The sequence below is a fragment of the Haliotis rubra genome, unplaced genomic scaffold (genome assembly GCF_003918875.1).
Source record: "Haliotis rubra isolate DU_JTF1 unplaced genomic scaffold, ASM391887v1 Scf25, whole genome shotgun sequence".
NCBI lineage: Eukaryota > Metazoa > Mollusca > Gastropoda > Lepetellida > Haliotidae > Haliotis > Haliotis rubra.
Genome location: NW_025766558.1, coordinates 238,424 through 257,939, shown reverse-complemented (window position 1 = coordinate 257,939; position 19,516 = coordinate 238,424). Strand labels below are relative to the sequence as shown.

Below are 19,516 nucleotides of genomic sequence, written 5' to 3'. Positions count from 1 at the left end.
TTGTGTTACTTGTGCCACCAGTGTCGGAGTATTCTATAGAGATGTTGACGGTGTTGGGATACATTTCTGGGCGGAGTCCAGCCAGGAGGAGATGGTGAGGAGGGCCTGCTGATACTGCTGCTGGAAGGAGAGCGCCTGTTCCACCCGGACCTGCCTGTCCTCCACCTGACCCTGGAGCTGCTCCCAGCACTCACCCAGGTCACCCACAATCTGCCGGATCTCCTCCAGGTTCCTACTGGGGTCTACCCCCGGGGACAGGCTCTGACGCCGGAAACTTGCAGCTGGTACTTCCTGGTGTGAAACATTTACATTGACATTGGTAATCAGTCAGTTAAAGATGCAAAGCTGTGATCTACAAGACAAGGAATGTAGGAACATTCCATCTAAACCACAAACATCTTGTTGACCTACAGCTCTGGGGTTTGACACACGTGTACACAAGGAGTTCACTTCATACTCACCCCAGGTGTTCTCGTCTTCACCAAGTCCTCCAGAGTCTGCTTCTTCTCAGCCAGGTCCTTCTGCAGTTCTTCCCATCTCAGATGCAGCTCAGTTTCTCCGACGGCAGGAACAACCCGCTCAGATGTATCAGACATCATCGCTGTGTCTCTGGACCGCTGACCAGTCACTGATATTTGCTGGACAAGTTGGCGATGCTCCACTAGTCCAGATGTCAGGTCCTGGAGAAAGTCACATCAGAGCAAGCATGAAGGAACTGAGAGACAGTCTGTGATACAATGCCAGTTTTAACAATATTCCACCCAACACACCAAGAATGGGCTTCAATACCCAACTTCAACAAACAACACATACGATTCTGACTAAGGTCGCCATATACCCCATGGACCAAAGAATGAAGTTTCCCATTAAGTTTGGCATGTTGGATGGGGCCTACAAGTTGAAAAATGAAATATTTAGACAGCTATTGAACTGATTAGTTTTTTAGATTGAAAAGGTTTAAGAAGTAGTTTGAGCTTATGAGAGTCCATGTGGTATTAATTCCACTTGTCTCAAATATTTTCTGTGAATTTAAAAGTCCTTTGATTGTATTTAATAAAATGGTTCATCTTTGAGACAGGGATTTGGTGGTACATACGCCAAACCCAGCAATATAAACCATCCATGAGCCACCTGTAAGTGGGAGACAGGGATGCAGTACCTGTTGGAGTCGGTGACGTTCAGGCATCACAGCAGTGTAGTCTGCAGACCTGACGGTAGGGACAGTCATCTGCTTTGTGTCACTCATCCACTGCTGCAGTTTCTGAACATTGTCCTCATAGTCGGACATTTCCCGCTGTCTCTTGTCTGCATCCTTGATGGCACCACGGAGCTGGCTCTGCTTGTCGATGGTCTCCAGCTTGAAGTCCCCGAGCTGCTTCTGCAGGCTGGCCAGCTGGGTCCTCAGCTTCTCAGCACTGGTGGGGGTCTCCTGCTCACACAGGGAGTCACACTGCACAGCCAGGTCCGACACCAGGCGCAGATGCACATTCACCTCCTCCTGGACGTCCTGGGAATCAGTGAACAATGGCTGCATGTATATGTATATATATCTTGGCAACATTGGTACTGATTATTCTAGAATGAGAACTGGCATCTGCTCATTGGCTGAATGTGACAAGGCTAGTGGGACAGTGGCTGACTCGCCTACACTCACCCTGGTGCAGTCCATCTGGGTCTGGAGATCTTCTAGCGTGTCAGTCGGCAGTGTGCTGGTCGCATGTTTCACTCTCGTGTCTGACAGCCATGTTTCCACATCCTTCACACGCTTCTTGTAAGCCTCCAGCAGAATATTGTGCTTCTCCCGATCTTTGACTGCTGCCTGCAAAACAAGTGAGTGGGTGATGTTAAATGGCAAGTTCACAGGACATAAACCAATCTTACTTTTTCAACATAAAACTATTTACCAAGTAGTTTCATAGCCAAAACAATACAGACATCAAAAGTAAAGAACTTTATTGCATTAAATCTTTTTTTAAAATGTTTTTCACATTTACCGAGAGTTCTATTTCCTTAATATACGACAGGCTTATGTCCCTTGCAATAGGATGTCAACTGATAAACGACACCATTAGACATATTAGACCTGCGGTACAGATGTGCAGTTCTTGCATCTTGATACACAGCCCCTGGGTGACATATATTCCGATGCTTTCCATCCCTCGCTTTCATAGATAAACTTCAAAATAATCTCATACACAAATATAATTCATAGGTTTGAATTCTGTGGGGAATTCCCTGTTCTGGGATATCGTCCACTGTCATTGTAGGAAAAGCAAAATTACAGAAACTTCATACATACATTATTAATCTCACCATTTCTGACACCATATAAACATACGGTACTGGGGTGTAGTCTGCCATGGAATACATCATAGTTCTATTTGTACGACACAAGTACAGAAACAATAAATCATCAAATCAGTCAGTTCAGTCAGTCCTCCCTACCTGCAGTTTACGGCCCGCATCACTGGCCATCACCTGCAAGCTTTCAGCTCGGTCTGTCAGCATCGTCAATGTCGCCTCCATGGCCTTACGTCCCTCAGGATCAGACTTGTCAAGGATCATTCGACTTTGCTCTTGAAGTTGGATAATATCATTCTTAATACTATCTATCTCAGACAGAGTTTCCTGGAACATAATGAAAAGCAATATACATGAAGTAGTTCTTTACTAACTCACAGAAATGCAAATTAGGGTCAAGTGGTAGACATGTAAGCACTCAGATTCTCAAGTAGCGGAAATAAAGACTTAAATGCTGCTCATAGCAATATTCCTAAAATATTTAGGCTGGTAGCTCACTTTCGTCAATCAGCTAATCCAGTTAATCCTAGACCACCTGGCTTCACCCTCAATCACTGGGTCAACCTAATCCACCCTAGACCACCTGGCTTCACCCTCAATCACTGGGCCACCCTGATCCACCTTAGACCACCTGGCTTCACCCTTCAATCACTGGGCCACCCTGATCCACCTGGATCACCCTCAATCACTGGGCCACCCTGATCCACTCTAGACCACCTGGCTTCACCCTCAATCACTGGGCCACCCTGATCCACCTTAGACCACCTGGCTTCACCCTCAATCACTGGGCCACCCTGATCCACCCTAGACCACCTGGCTTCACCCTCAATCACTGGGCCACCCTGATCAACCCTAGACCACCTGGCTTCACCCTCAATCACTGGGCCACCCAGATCAACCGTAGACCACCTGGCTTCACCCTCAATCACTAGGCCACCCTGATCCACCTTAGACCACCATTAGAGAACATCAATTCTTCCTACAGCCCAAGGCACTACTGACCTTGTGGTCATCTTGTTGTCTGTCAAAGGTGTCTGTGGGGCTGGGAGGTCTGCTGGACAGCCTCTTCTGAGCATGTTCCATCTTTGCTGTTACTTCCTGTACAGAACGCTGGTAGTCCTCTTGTTGCTGTAGAGCACTGTGAAGTTCCTTCTCCTTGGCTACAACCTGCAACATAGATGACTGATGTCAGCTTCAACTCTCCTTGTATCAGTGTTGGGACTGGCAACAGTAGGCATGTCTTGTGCTGTGTATCTAGGACATCTAACTATTGCATCACCGACATTGATACCACCTGGCATCACCATAATGAGAGCCAAGACACGCCTGGGTGTACTTACACAATCCACATGACATCTTTCAGGTAGACAGTATCATTGTCAGTCAGGTTTGAAGTGGCCAGGTAGGCTAACCTCATTAGTCAGGTAGAAATGAAGTGGTACAAGTCAGGAAGCAAGTGACAACATGACGAGGAACAACACTCACGGCGCGGCACCAGCCTATGCAGCCTTGACTATGACATTGTGTCCTTTCACTGCTCCCACCACCATACACTGCTGCCTTTATACGCTGTCACTAGTACAGCAGACATGTTTGTCACACAGTGTTTATGTGTGCATGAATGACAAGCACTTCATATTGACAATTTTATTCATATAGTCTCTTCCGCTAAATGGATGACATATGAGCTTTTATAGTGGCATTTACTCCATACGCCATAACGGCATGACTTCAAAAGACTGCCCGGGTCAGCACTGGTGGCATTCAGGGGGCAGCATTCAGGGACAGCACCACACTGTCACACTGCATACAGTCACTGCACTTACAGCCCTCCACTGTGTGCGTCACGCCTGACTGCACCCAGCAATTCATGAAAAAAATCTGCTTGTCAACTCATTGAGCCTATGACATAGAACCGATGACAGTCTGACCACATACAACAGACACAACCGATGACTGTCTGACCTTCTATTACACATACAACAGCCCTCCATGACACAACCAATGACCTTGCTGACTGCCTGACCTTCTATTACACATACAACAGCCCTCCATGACACAACCAATGACCTTGCTGACTGCCTGACCTTCTATTACACATACAACAGCCCTCCATGACACAACCAATGACCTTGCTGACTGTCTGACCTTCTATTACACCATACACATACAACAGCCCTCCATGACACAACCAATGACCTTTGCTGACTGCCTGACCTTCTATTACACATACAACAGCCCTCCATGACACAACCAATGACCTTGCTGACTGCTGACCTTCTATTACACATACAACAGCCCTCCATGACACAACCAATGACCTTGCTGACTGCCTGACCTTCTATTACACATACAACAGCCCTCCATGACACAACCAATGACCTTGCTGACTGCCTGACCTTCTATTACACATACAACAGCCCTCCATGACACAACCAATGACCTTGCTGACTGCCTGACCTTCTATTACACATACAACAGCCCTCCATGACACAACCAATGACCTTGCTGACTGCCTGACAACATTACACATACAACAGCCCTCCATGACACAACCAATGACCTTGCTGACTGCCTGACCTTCTATTACACATACAACAGCCCTCCATGACACAACCAATGACCTTGCTGACTGCCTGACCTTCTATTACACATACAACAGCCCTCCATGACACAACCAATGACCTTGCTGACTGCCTGACCTTCTATTACACATACAACAGCCCTCCATGACACAACCAATGACCTTGCTGACTGCCTGACCTTCTATTACACATACAACAGTCCTCCATGACACAACCAATGACCTTGCTGACTGCCTGACCTTCTATTACACATACAACAGTCCTCCATGACTGCCAATGACCTTCTGACCTATTTATGAGTTGACCTACTGCAAGGTTCCATGACACAACCACCAAATACGAAATAAGAGTACACATGGAACAAGCTGTTATTCAGTGACAACTGTTTGACGATGAATACACAATGCCATTTAGAAAGTGGTCAAATGTAACACATGTATATTTGGGATTACACTTTCTTAGTAAAGTACAGATTCTACTACTATCTGTTGGGTTGAGTCCTAACTGGGATTCAAACCCACACCCTCAGAGTCGACCCTCAAATTTCGATCACTTACAATCACACTGAAATGGTACAGTCAAACAATGGCAATTTCAATAGCAATATAAGTGAATCAATGTAAATATACATATATCCATGGTCAAGTGACAATGGTTTCTCACCTGTTCCTGTAGACTGGCCCAGGATGTGTTGAGCTCCACCAACTGTGAGGATGGGTCGGCCCCTGGGGGTACCTACATCATAAGACACAGGGTCAGTACACCTGGTGATCCAATAAGTTGTAACATGACACACTTGTAGCATGACACACTTGTAGCACAACACACATGTAGCATGACACACTTGTAGCATGACACACTTGTAGCACGACACACTTGTAGCATGACACACATGTAGCACGACACACATGTAGCACGACACACATGTAGCACTTTGTAGCATGCATGTACATGACACACATGTAGCATGACACACACACATGTACATGACACACATGTAGCACACATGTAGCATGACACACATGTAGCACACACACTGTAGCATGACACACTTGTAGCATGACTCGACACACATGTAGCACGACACACATGTAGCACGACACACATAGTTAGTATAGCTAGCTACATGCAGGGAGCAAGAGGGTGGAACAAGTCTGTAATGAAATGTGAATGTGAATCTCGGCCTGTGTTGGAAATAAAATGATACTGAGCAGGGAAGTGAAAACCAACTGTTGTAAATTGAACTTCTGTTATCACTGACTTGATATGTTCCCATTGGCATTACAACTGTATAGGTTACATCTATCAAATCAATGACAACATGCCTTCTGGTTCAGAATACAAAGTTGTTTCTATTCTACCATGACAATACTGAACCTAAACTGGTTGCTGAGTGGTCTGGCTACTGACTGGATGAATGTGAAGGTTTAGTGGTCTGGCTACTGACTGGATGAATGTGAAGGTTTAGTACCTTGAAGTGACCAAGCAGAATATACTTTTACTGAGTCCTGGTAGAATACCTAACTTCAGAGGGTAAGTCAATAAGTAACTAGTCCTGTCAATCAGAAGCTTTCATTATCAATTTGAACACGGCAAGTTAATTCTAAAATGGAAGTTTCATGATTTGAGTCTGAGGTGAAGTTGGCAGAAATTAGAGTGATGCTGACACTGACATCCTCTTTGACACCTCCTGCTTCCAGCACACACAACGCTGAGCCCACTAGATGGTACATACAGCTGATATATGGACTTTGTCCCAAACTTACTAAGTTGACTCACATGAACAGGCACTTGACCCATTACTTGAATAGACTTGTTATGTGAATGCCTTACTCTGCAAAGTGTTGACAATATGCTGACTCTCAGACTGGCTACGTTATGGACATCCCTCTGATAGCAAGCCTATTCTGATAGATAAATACTGTGAACAATAACTGTATATTACAGACACTATTAAGCAGCCACAAGCAGTTACATGAGTATTGTAGACAGAAGACCCACCCGCTTCGGGGCACTGTGAGTGGTGGTGTTAGTGGAAGGTGCTGAGGATGGTTTAGGAGAGAGAGAGCGCATTCGTGGAGGAGTATAAGCCCTGCGGCTTCGCGAGTGCAAATCTGTGAGTGAAGAAGCAAAGTCCAGAGAAGCAGAGTAGGGTGAGAGTGATCTCCCCTTGGCCACACGAAGAGAAGGTTGTGCTTGGACAGAACCATGCGGTTGTGCGACACTTCCAGCTACCTTGTCGGTGTTGTTTTGACTTTTGATTGGTTGGAAGGGTGATGGTCTGTCTCCACCATGTCCTCCTCTCTCGGAACGGAGACTGGTGAGACTCTGGGACCGGAAGCTGTCAAAGCTGTCTACCTGTTCCCGATGGCGGTCCCCTGGATGTCCCACACTGCGAATTGTGGTTGATGTGCGGTCAGATCTGTCGGACAGCGATGACCAGGAGAGACTGGAGGGCATTGTGTTGAGAGAGTCAGACATGTGAGCACCACTGTCTTCAATACTGTCCGTGTAGCCAAAGTGAGGTGAACTATGATTGTGGAAGTGGGCACTAGAGAATCCACTACTACCAACACTAGTGTTCATTAGGAAGCGTCTGCGGACTAGAGTGGGGCTGCGCTGGAGGCTGCGCTCAGACAACCCTCGGTTCTTCTCGTTGATCTGGCTGAGCCGGGCCTGGTAAGTCTTAATCTGGGCTGCTAGAGTCTGAAAGCAAGCAGGGGTAACAGGCATGCAGGTTAGACACATGCAACACACACAGGCACAAACATGATGCAGCCTCCTGTCAGGGAACTGGTAGCTTACCTCTACCACGGCCATCATCCCTGGCACACCGTCTGACAGGAACAACATCATAGTGATCATATTCATATACATCCTATCTGATATTACTGTAACACATAAACAATCTTTCACATGACAGCAGTTCCATTGTTGAGCAATACAAAGTTGTCGGCATGCAGGTACATCAGTGTCCTTACATTCAACAGTGTCCCTACAATCAACAGCGTCCCTACAATCAACAGCGTCCCTACATTCAACAGTGTCCATACAATCAACAGTGTCCCTACATTCAACAGTGTCCCTACATTCATCAGTGTCCCTACATGACAGTGTCCCTACATACAACAGTGTCCCTACATTCTACAGTGTCCCTACATTCAACAGTGTCCTTACATGACAGTGTCCCTACATGACAGTGTCCCTACATTCATCAGTGTCCCTACATTCAACAGTGTCCCTACATGACAGTGTCCCTACATTCAACAGTGTCCCTACATTCATCAGTGTCCCTACATGACAGTGTCCCTACAATCAACAGTGTACCTACATACAACAGTGACCCTACATTATACAGTGTCCCTACATTCAACAGTGTCCTTACATGACAGTGTCCCTACATGACAGTGTCCCTACAATCAACAGTGTCCTCAATTCATCAGTGTCCCTACATTCATCACTGTCCATACATGACAGTGTCCCTACATTCATCAGTGTCCCTACAATCAACAATGTCCCTACATTCAACAGTGTCCCTACATTCATCAGTGTCCCTACAATCAACAGTGTACCTACATTCAACAGTCAATATAATCAACAGTGTCAATACATTCATCAGTGTCCCTACAATCAACAGTGTCCCTACAATCAACAGTGTCCTTTCATAACAGTGTCCCTACATGACAGTTTCCCTACAGTCAACAGTGTCTCTACATGACAGTGTCCCTACATTCAACGGTGACCTACATTCATCAGTGTCCCTACAATCAACAGTGTCCCTACATTCATCAGTGTCCCTACATTCATCAGTGTCCCTACAATCAACAGTGTCCCTACATTCATCAGTGTCCCTACATTCATCAGTGTCCCTACATTCATCAGTGTCCCTACAATCAACAGTGTTCCTACATTCATAATGTGACACAAGACATACCTACACTGATGCATTTTGATCCACATCAGACATGGGACAAACACAAAACAATAAGCACAATAAAAGGTGCCTTGACGTGTAAGTTGTCAGAGGTTCAGTAAAGCTTCGTGATCGTGACAAAAGATCTGCTGTGAAATCTGTGGACTGATGTAGGAAAGGTGCAGGTGAACTGTACTAAACTTTGTTAATCCCAAACATTTTAAGTTGGGGCTGCAAAACCCACACAGGATTTCATAATAAAGAAATTCCTTCTGAAGATGAACAGAGTTCAACTTTGACTTATGTATACCTCTGGCATTTTAGAACCATGTGACTTTGTTAGGACAACAATGGTGGCATCTCTGACATGTTGCCTCACAGATCTATCACGCCCGATCAGTCTGCAGCTGCTGACATACTGCTAGTTCCGCATCTATACTGAACATCATTGAAAACACACCACTTATAAAAGTTCAGATTATTAAAAGCATGTGTAAGGAATTAATAATTTTTGAGTGGATAATAACAGATGGACGACTGACAAAAACAACACAGGAAAGACGCTCATTCATTGAAATGTTCCATAGTCAGAAAGGATCAAACACACGTGGGGTCAAATCGAAAAGTCAATATCGCGTGTGACCGCCATTTGCATTGACACATGCAGTTCAACGTCTCCTCATTGAGTCAATAAGCGTCCGAATAGAGTTCTTGAGGATGGCATTCACCTTCTGCAGTAGTGCAGCCTCAAGTTCCCGGATGTTTCGCATCTGTTGTCACCGCAAAAGACTTTGACCAATTTCGTCCCACAAGCGCTCCATGGGGGATACATCTGGCGACTGTGCTGGCCAATGAATAACCTGGATATGTTGCTGGGCCAGATACTGCATGGAAAGTCTTGTTGTGTGTGTCCGTGCGTTGTCCTGTTGAAAAGTATGGACATCTTGGTGGTGATTGAAGACAGATATGATGTGATTCTGAAGAATCTGCTCACGGTAATAAAGGGCATTAACTCTCCCTTGAATGCCATGAAGGCACTCCCACCACCCAAAGGTCTGTCTGAACCACACACTCATTAGCATAACGTTCACCACGTCTACGCCAAACACGTAATCGACCGTCAGCATTACGTAGATTAAGATGTGACTCGTCAGTGACTACCACACCATGCCATTGTTGTAAACTTTACTGAAATTGCCTGCTAGCTCATTGCAGTGTCTGTCAGTCAGAGTTAGTCCAACGTAAGGACGTCGAACATGGAGCCTAGGCGGCGTCGCATGGAGTCAGCGCTGATGACCCCCACATCAACCTTGAACTAGTGCAGCAGTCCTGGCAGTCGGCAGTGTTCAATCACTGATATGGACAAGGTCAATATGGCGATCCTGATGGAGCGTCGTAACACGTTGTTGCCAAGGTCATTGAAGGTCACGGGTGCTGCCTGTCTACTGATGTCGTCAATGAAGCTTAACGATGGTGGAGTGGCCAAGTCCAAGTTGTCGAGCAATATCCCCGCTGCTGGTGCCAACCTGAATCATGCCTAGTGCACGTTCTCTTTCGTGAGGTGTTAACCTCGGCATCTCTGTCCTCGTTTCACAGTCGTTAGTGAAGCAATGAGAATCGGTTCTCATACACCTGCTTTTAATGTCACAGTCAGTATGATTTCAGAATGAAATTCGCGCTTTTTTCATGGCGTGGCTGCATGTTGATGCATTTTGGAATTAAGAGTCTGTGGACAGGAATTTGTTTCTAAACCATTTTTTCAACTGGACATGCCCTTCGACTTCATGTTAGTTATATTCATTGATCATTGTCATGCTGAAATCCATCTTGATGAAAATATGGACAATTTTAGACTGGTGCGTTTTCAGTGATGTTCAGTATATATACACCGTACTTGCTGCACACACACACACACACACACCAACACTATCTACATGCAACCTGCTGTATCTTCCTCCATGTACGATCCTGGAAACTCTACCGGTACTTTAGATTATATGGAACTTAGCAGTTTACATCTCTTTAAAACCTTTCCAACATCCCTACAACATCCTCCACATCCCCCAAGGTCCACGCTGCCAGTCGGCAGTCAACTGTCAACACCAAGTCTATCCTGAAATACCAACTCTATCAGATGTGAGACACCTGGACGTGGCGTACGGCAAACATGGTTTGCAATGACTGGCAACAGATACACAATCAGTCACGGCGGACATCAAATTCACATCAAGCTGTGCAGCAGCAGCAGCAGCAACATCCACTTTATCGGAGTTGCCAGAGTGGGAACAACAGAGACAGGAAGAAGTCAGCTCAGGTGAGTCAGGTAAGCCTTACACAGGAATCATGGGTAACATGTTAGTACAACTAGGTGAGCTTCACACAGGAATCATGGGTAACATGTAAGTACAACCAGGTGAGCTTCACACAGGAATCATGGGTAACATGTTAGTACAACCAGGTGAGCTTCACACAGGAATCATGGGTAACATGTAAGTACAACCAGGTGAGCTTCACACAGGAATCAGATGTCTTGTGTGAGTACAAGCTGGTAAATTGGAAGTAATTAGTTGATCAGTAGGAACAGAGGAAATACAGCAAATACCAGACAAGGATCCAGATGTGTCTCAGACAGGCAGGTAGGACATTCAGTTGAGACACCTGCAGGTGTACAGGAGGAGATATCACAAGTCTAGCTACAGGTAGACACAATGTACACAGTGGTTATACAGCAGCAGGAAGCAGCACAGAGTACCAGCACAAGCCATATGACATACAGGCAACAACGTTATATATAAGGCCTAAAAAAAAAAGCTTGTGGTTCCGATTTCCCGACCAACCCTAAATATTCCCACCGAGCCTAACGATTTTACTCACCACATAACAAATTAAATTTATTTTCTGACACATGTGTAGTGTAAAAATATTTTGCAAAAAAACCCAAAAAACCTACCTACCTACCCTAGTTCTGAAATGTAGGAAATCGGAACCACAACATTTATTTTTTTGGCCTAAAGGAAAACAAAGATATATGGCAAACAGCAGGTGAAGACATAGCATGGTTACACACAACGGTAAATCAAAGATGAGAGATTTTATGAATGCTTCACTCTTCTTTGCAATTATAGATAATTATTTTTCAGATGAGACAAACAGAAATATTACATTACAATGTTTGAATTTTAAAGCTTGTCACAAAGGTAAAAAACTGGAGCATAATGAAACTAAGCAATCAAACAGCATCTGACAATATTAGAAAAGAAGGATAACATAAAAGTTATTAAACTGGAATGAAAGGTTATGAAAAAGTCCAATTGTGCTGGTGTGGTCTCTCCCACCCACCCCAAAAAAAGGTTATTTGCCAAACTAAAATGTGTTAGTGCACAATTTTCTAAAGTTTGTTAGAGTCAGTTGGTATAAGGAAGACAAAGGGAAAAAAGGTATTAGTTATTTAAAGGGAAACAAAACTCCAAGCCTTAATCTATTGAAAAAAGGTTCGGCCATTTCTTTGCAGAATACAAATGTGCTTATTATGGACTACAATCTTGAATGGTTTGACTTGTGGTTGCTGCACGAAGGAACACCTATTAGGGAATCGAAGTTTAAGAAACTGTATATCTCAAAGGAGATACAATGAGATAGCATACGTGACATCTATGAATTTGCAAAAAAGTCGAGGGTTCTGGTAAGCAGACACCGATCAAATATGAGAATGAAATGGGATTCCTCTGGCTGTCAACAAGATGCTCACTAGTTTGTTGAGTCACAGACACTAATTGACATCTGGTGATGACACGGGTTAATTACAATGGTGCCAACTAGAAGAGTGAGTACTGGAGTTATGTTTAACTTAGGATCAACGAGTATGTTAGTAGATGAGGTAGTGATGTTAGCAACAGTGTTGACAATCTTGTCAGGAGGTGGGTGTTGCCACAAGACGGGGGAGGTGGTGTGAATCTGGTGTCTCATGACTGCGTGTGTCTCCAGTCAGTCAGTACGTACGTCATGTTCAGCTATCTGTTGTTTCAGCGTATCCACACTTGAGGCAAGGACTGGGGATGCAAGCAGTTTCTCTTGTGCTTCTCCGATGGCAGTGTTGAGCTGTTTAATCTCTGTGTCATTCCTGTCCTGTTCCTGCACGACCTCCTGCAGCTGCTCGCACTGTTCCACTGCTGCATCCTCCAGCTGCCCGATGTCTACAAGCAGACGTGAGCCAACAGAGGGCGCTGACACCTCTGCCAGGGATCTCAGATCCTCATATCGCTGGAGGAGCATCTGAGCCCTGGACTTCTGGGCTCTCAGCTCTTGAAGCAGTTGCTGAAACACAGGCAAGTGATAACAATCAGGGTTAAAGGGTTATACAACTACAGGGTAACATGGAACTGACATACCGACCTGGGTTACACATCTAACTGACACACCGACCTGGGTTACACATCTAACTGACACACCGACCTGGGTTACACATCTAACTGACACACCGACCTGGGTTACACATCTAACTGGTTACACATCTAACTGACACACCGACAATCTGGGTTACACATCTAACTGACACACTGACAAAGGGTTACACATCTAACACACACCGACTGGGGGTAACTGGAACTGACACACCTGACACACCTGGGTTACACATCTAACTGACACACCGACCTGGGTTACACATCTAACTGATTCACCGACCTGGGTTACACATCTAACTGACACACCGACCTGGGTTACACATCTAACTGACACACCGACCTGGGTTACACATCTACTGACATCTCTAACTGACACACCGACCTGGGTTACACATCTAACTGACACACCGACCTGGGTTACACATCTAACTGACACACCGACCTGGGTTACACATCTAACTGACGCACACCGACCTGGGTTACACATCTAACTTACACATCTAACTGACACCACCAACCTGGTTTACACATCTAACTGGCGCTTTTGCCGACCTGGGTTACACATCTAACGACACCCGACCTGGGTTACCTGGGTTACACATCTAACTGACACACCGACCATCAGGGTTAAAGGGTTATACAGCTACAGGGTAACACATGGAACTGACACACCGACCTGGGTTACACATCTAACTGACACACCGACCTGGGTTACACATCTAACTGATGCACCGACCTGGGTTACACATCTAACTGACACACCGACCTGGGTTACACATCTAACTGACACACCGACCTGGGTTACACATCTAACTGACACCGACCTGGGTTACACATCTAACTGACGACCTGGGTTACACATCTAACTGACCGATACACACCAACCTGGGTTTACACAACTTTTACACATCTAACTGACACACCGACCTGGGTTACACATCTAACTGACACACCGACCTGGGTTACACATCTGGACGTTACACATCTAACTGACACACCACCTGGGTTACACATCTAACTGACACACCGACCTGGGTTACACATCTAACTGACACACCGACCTGGGTTACACCGACCTGGGTTACACATCTAACTGACACACCAACCTCCGGGTTACACATCATCTAACTGACACACCGACCTGGGTTACACATCTAACTGACGCACCTGGGTTGGGTTACACATCTAACTGACACACCAACCTGGGTTACACATCTAACTGATGCACCGACCTGGGTTACACATCTAACTGAACTGGGTTACACATCTGGGTTACACATCTAACTGACACTGGGTTACACATCTAACTGACACCGACCTGCACCGACACTGGGTTACACATCTAACTGACACACCGACCTGGGTTACACATCTAACTGACACACCGACCTGGGTTACACATCTAACTGACACACCGACCTGGGTTACACATCAAACTGACACACCGACCAGGGTTACACATCTAACTGACACACCGACCAGGGTTACACATCTAACTGACACACTTACCTGGGTTACACATTTAACTGACACACCAACCTGGGTTACACATCTAACTGACACACCGACCTGGGTTACACATCTAACTGACACACCGACCTGGGTTACACATCTAACTGACACACCGACCTGGGTTACACATCTAACTGACACACCTACCTGGGTTACACATCTAACTGACACACCGACCTGGGTTACACATCTAACTGACACACCGACCTGGGTTACAAATCTAACTGACATTTTGGCCACAGGTAACATGTAGTCTAAGTAACGAGCAGTCACTCTATGAAAGGCCCATATTCATGACATCTATTATGGTACTGATCAAGATTTAATTAGTGAAAGATTAACTGTACAGGTTGTACTACAGCAGATCAGATTCCGGCACTGTTCGTGGGGAGCCTTCAGTGCAGACTGAATCACCTTAAAGCTGGGACTGGGGGATGTTGTGTTTTTTTAATGTACATCCATCCAGTAATTAAAACTGATCATATTTCTTAATATTTAGTCTTTTTTTTTACATAATGACCTTTGCTGAATGTGACAACGGTTGACAAGCGGTTGACATTTTGTGCAGAACCTAAGTTGGTCTGTTCAGCTTCCTGTACTCAGAAAAGGTCATATTTTATGTTTTTATTGCTTCTTTAGGACCAGACCATGCACACATGTGCATGTAATAGCTGTGGATGGCTTAGTTAACTTAAACAGAAACATTTATAAAAGAAGATATAAGTCACACACAGAATAGCAGGAATATCTTGTTGGAAACATCAGGTAATATAAATAGCATTGGAAACTGCCAGAGAAGAATAAGCCTGGCTAGAGACCTTGCCACCATTAATGATCATGTGAAAAGTGAACTCTGAAATTCTGGAAATCAGGGATTATTTACCATAAAGCAAATAAGGAATAAGGGTAAGAAATCTATGGGTAACAAAAAGTTGATTAGTAGGGGAAAGGTGGCTGACCAATAGGAAGGGGTGCTGATGACTGTGGTGATGTTGGAGCCTGGGACGTGGGAAGAAGCAGAACCCAGAAGTCTGGTGCACACCTGCTCTTGTCTTACTGTCACTGACTTTTAGACTAAGAAACAAGCTCAAGGCACCAGAATTTTTACCGAGACAGAAGCTTTGTGGCCAAAGAATTTTGACAAGGTGACATATAGAGTCTGTTGGAATAGCAATGCCAAGAGTGAATAAATACTGTTGTCACTGCTGGTGGAACTATGATACCACAGGTCCTAGGACCTTGGGCTACTGACTCTCACACATTCCAAGAGTGAATAAATACTGTTGTCACTGCTGGTGGAACTATGATACCATTCAGGTCTGTTGTCACTGCTGGTGGAACTATGATACCACAGGTAGGACCTTGGGCTACTGACTCTCACACATTCCAAGAGTGAATAAATACTGTTGTCACTGCTGGTGGAACTATGATACCACAGGTCCTAGGACCTTGGGGTACTGACTCTCACACATTCCAAGAGTGAATAAATACTGTTGTCACTGCTGGTGGAACTATGATACCACAGGTCCTAGGACCTTGGGCTACTGACTCTCACACATTCCAAGAGTGAATAAATACTGTTGTCACTGCTGGTGGAACTATGATACCACAGGTCCAAGGGCCTAGGGCCTTGGGCTACTGACTCTCACACATTCCAAGAGTGAATAAATACTGTTGTCACTGCTGGTGGAACTATGATACCACAGGTCCAAGGGCCTAGGGCCTTGGGCTACTGACTCTCACACATTCCAAGAGTGAATAAATACTGTTGTCACTGCTGGTGGAACTATGATACCACAGGTCTTAGGAACCTTGGGGTACTGACTCTCACACATTCCAAGAGTGAATAAATACTGTTGTCACTGCTGGTGGAACTATGATACCACAGGTCCTAGGGACCTTGGGCTACTGACTCTCACACATTCCAAGAGTGAATAAATACTGTTGTCACTGCTGGTGGAACTATGATACCACAGGTCTTAGGACCTTGGGGTACTGACTCTCACACATTCCAAGAGTGAATAAATACTGTTGTCACTGCTGGTGGAACTATGATACCACAGGTCCTAGGACCTTGGGCTACTGACTCTCACACATTCCAAGAGTGAATAAATACTGTTGTCACTGCTGGTGGAACTATGATACCACAGGTCCAAGGGCCTAGGACCTTGGGCTACTGACTCTCACACATTCCAAAAAACCAAATCAACAGGACTGAAAAACAAGGATACACCATAGTTCAGGTAAATATATGTGAATCCAGGTGTTGGCTAATAAACTTCAAGAGAGAAAAACGGTTTACATTCAGCTAGGCAGGCAATGGGTTTACTTCAAGAGAAGGAAAACAGGTTCACATCCCAAGAGAAGGACAACAGGATTCCATCCCAAGAGGACAACAGGTTCACATCCCAAGAGAAGGACAACAGGTTTACATCCCAAGAAAAGGACAACAGGTTTACAGCCAAGAAGGCAACAGGTTTATATCCTAAGAGAAGGACAACATGTTTATATCCTAAGAGAAGGGAAACAGGTTTATATCCTAAGAGAAGGACAACAGGTTTACATCCAAAGAGAAGGACAACAGGTTTACATCCCAAGAGAAGGACAACAAGTTTATATCCTAAGAGAAGGACAACAGGTTTACATCCCAAGAGAAGGACAACAGGTTGATATCCTAAGAGAAGGACAACAGGTTTACATCCAAGAAGGCAACAGGTTTACATCCAAGAAGGCAACAGTTTACATCCAAGAAGGCAACAGGATTACATTGCAATAGGCAGACATCAGGCTCTACAACCAACAAACCACAAGACAGACACGGAAACAATCCACAAGACAGACAAGGAAACAATCCACAAGACAGACAAGGAAACAATCCACAAGACAGACAAGGAAACAATCCACAAGACAGACAAGGAAACAATCCACAAGACAGACAAGGAAACAATCCACAAGACAGACAAGGAAACAATCCACAAGACAGACAAGGAAACAATCCACAAGACAGACAAGGAAACAATCCACAAGACAGACAAGGAAACAATCCACAAGACAGACAAGGAAACAATCCACAAGACAGACACAAAACAATCCACAAGACAGACAAGGAAACAATCCACAAGACAGACAAGGAAACAATCCACAAGACAGACAAGGAAACAATCCACAAGACAGACACGGAAACAATCCACAAGACAGACAAGGAAACAATCCACAAGACAGACAAGGAAACAATCCACAAGACAGACACGGAAACAATCCACAAGACAGACAAGGAAACAATCCACAAGACAGACAAGGAAACAATCCACAAGACAGACAAGGAAACAATCCACAAGACAGACACGGAAACAATCCACAAGACAGACAAGGAAACAATCCACAAGACAGACAAGGAAACAATCCACAAGACAGACAAGGAAACAATCCACAAGACAGACAAGGAAACAATCCACAAGACAGACAAGGAAACAATCCACAAGACAGACAAGGAAACAATCCACAAGACAGACAAGGAAACAATCCACAAGACAGACAAGGAAACAATCCACAAAGCAGACAACAGTTGCAAACAACAACTGCACAAGTGTCTGGGAAGACAATGAGAATCTAGGATTTGAGCCATCCTAATTTTCTCCCACTTGGTTTTTGGTCTAAAACAGGATATACAGTACTGCTTCAGCTTTCATCTGCTTGTCTGTGAAGGTCTACACAGAAATTATCCAGACTTCAAGAGAGTGTTTTATTTTATATACCTCTGGATGTGTTACCTAAAATAATCACAGACTTCCTGTTCCACTGAAACATTGTTATCATCATACAAGTCAAGTTAGCTTGTTGGTTTTCCTGACTGAGATCAAGGGTTTGCTCAATAATTGATTGTATTTACATGTTTGGTGAAAGGATCCACTCATAGTTCTGATCACTGATGTTCAGTGTTTGTAGATCTACTCAACATAAACACTGTCCCACGTTAACTGTCTGGTCAGCTCACCACAGCTACACGCACTAGTACAGTCCCCAAGCCATGTTTAATGACATTTAGCTGGTGGTGTTGACACAAGAGATTCCGAATCTACAGCCCAGCAACAGAGGAATGTCCCTCTGGTACTCTCACTGCAAGCACGACTCTCCTTCAATGATCAGCAATCAGGTTGTGCTATCAGCACAGATTATCTCAGGACAAGAAACACACCAAGATCACTGATTTGGCTTCACAGACACGAGGAATTATGGTTGAACACTGCAGTAGTCCTGGACCAGCAATGCCTTAAGCTCACTCCGTACTGTACGAGATCAAAGGGCAGTGTGGTACTGAACACTTGACCTACGGGACAGCTGTTTGGGAAACACTCCAACAACAACCACTACACTCAACACGCTTTCAGCCCATCTACATACTCACTACAACCAGTCCTATACTCACTACAACCAGTCCTATACTCACTACAACCAGTCCTATACTCACTACAACCAGTCCTATACTCACTACAACCAGTCCTATACTCACTACAACCAGTCCTATACTCACTACAACCAGTCCTATACTCACTACAACCAGTCCTATACTCACTACAACCAGTCATATACTCACCAGTCCTATACTCACTACAACCAGTCCTATACTCACTACAACCAGTCCTATACTCACTACAACCAGTCATATACTCACTACAACCAGTCCTATACTCACTACAACCAGTCATATACTCACTACAACCAGTCATATACTCACTACAACCAGTCATATACTAACATCTTGTCAATAACAGGGTCCCTGCTACTTTAAAAAAAGGGTCCTT

The 19,516-nt window shown here is 44.8% G+C and overlaps 1 protein-coding gene across 1 annotated transcript in view; it reads right to left on the bottom strand.

Annotated features, from left to right (window-relative positions):
• The window catches only part of LOC124279303 (nesprin-1-like), a 45,578-nt gene continuing 26,062 nt past the window's right edge, over nucleotides 1-19,516 (bottom strand). Inside the window, exons 20-28 of the mRNA XM_046715115.1 lie at nucleotides 12,799-13,113; nucleotides 7,122-7,592; nucleotides 5,550-5,621; nucleotides 3,304-3,468; nucleotides 2,446-2,628; nucleotides 1,655-1,819; nucleotides 1,160-1,507; nucleotides 462-680; nucleotides 1-291 (exon numbers count right to left, since the gene is read on the bottom strand). Coding sequence (XP_046571071.1) covers nucleotides 34-291; nucleotides 462-680; nucleotides 1,160-1,507; nucleotides 1,655-1,819; nucleotides 2,446-2,628; nucleotides 3,304-3,468; nucleotides 5,550-5,621; nucleotides 7,122-7,592; nucleotides 12,799-13,113 — 2,196 coding nt within the window. The 3' untranslated portion in view covers nucleotides 1-33. The remainder of the gene's footprint in view (nucleotides 292-461; nucleotides 681-1,159; nucleotides 1,508-1,654; nucleotides 1,820-2,445; nucleotides 2,629-3,303; nucleotides 3,469-5,549; nucleotides 5,622-7,121; nucleotides 7,593-12,798; nucleotides 13,114-19,516) is intronic.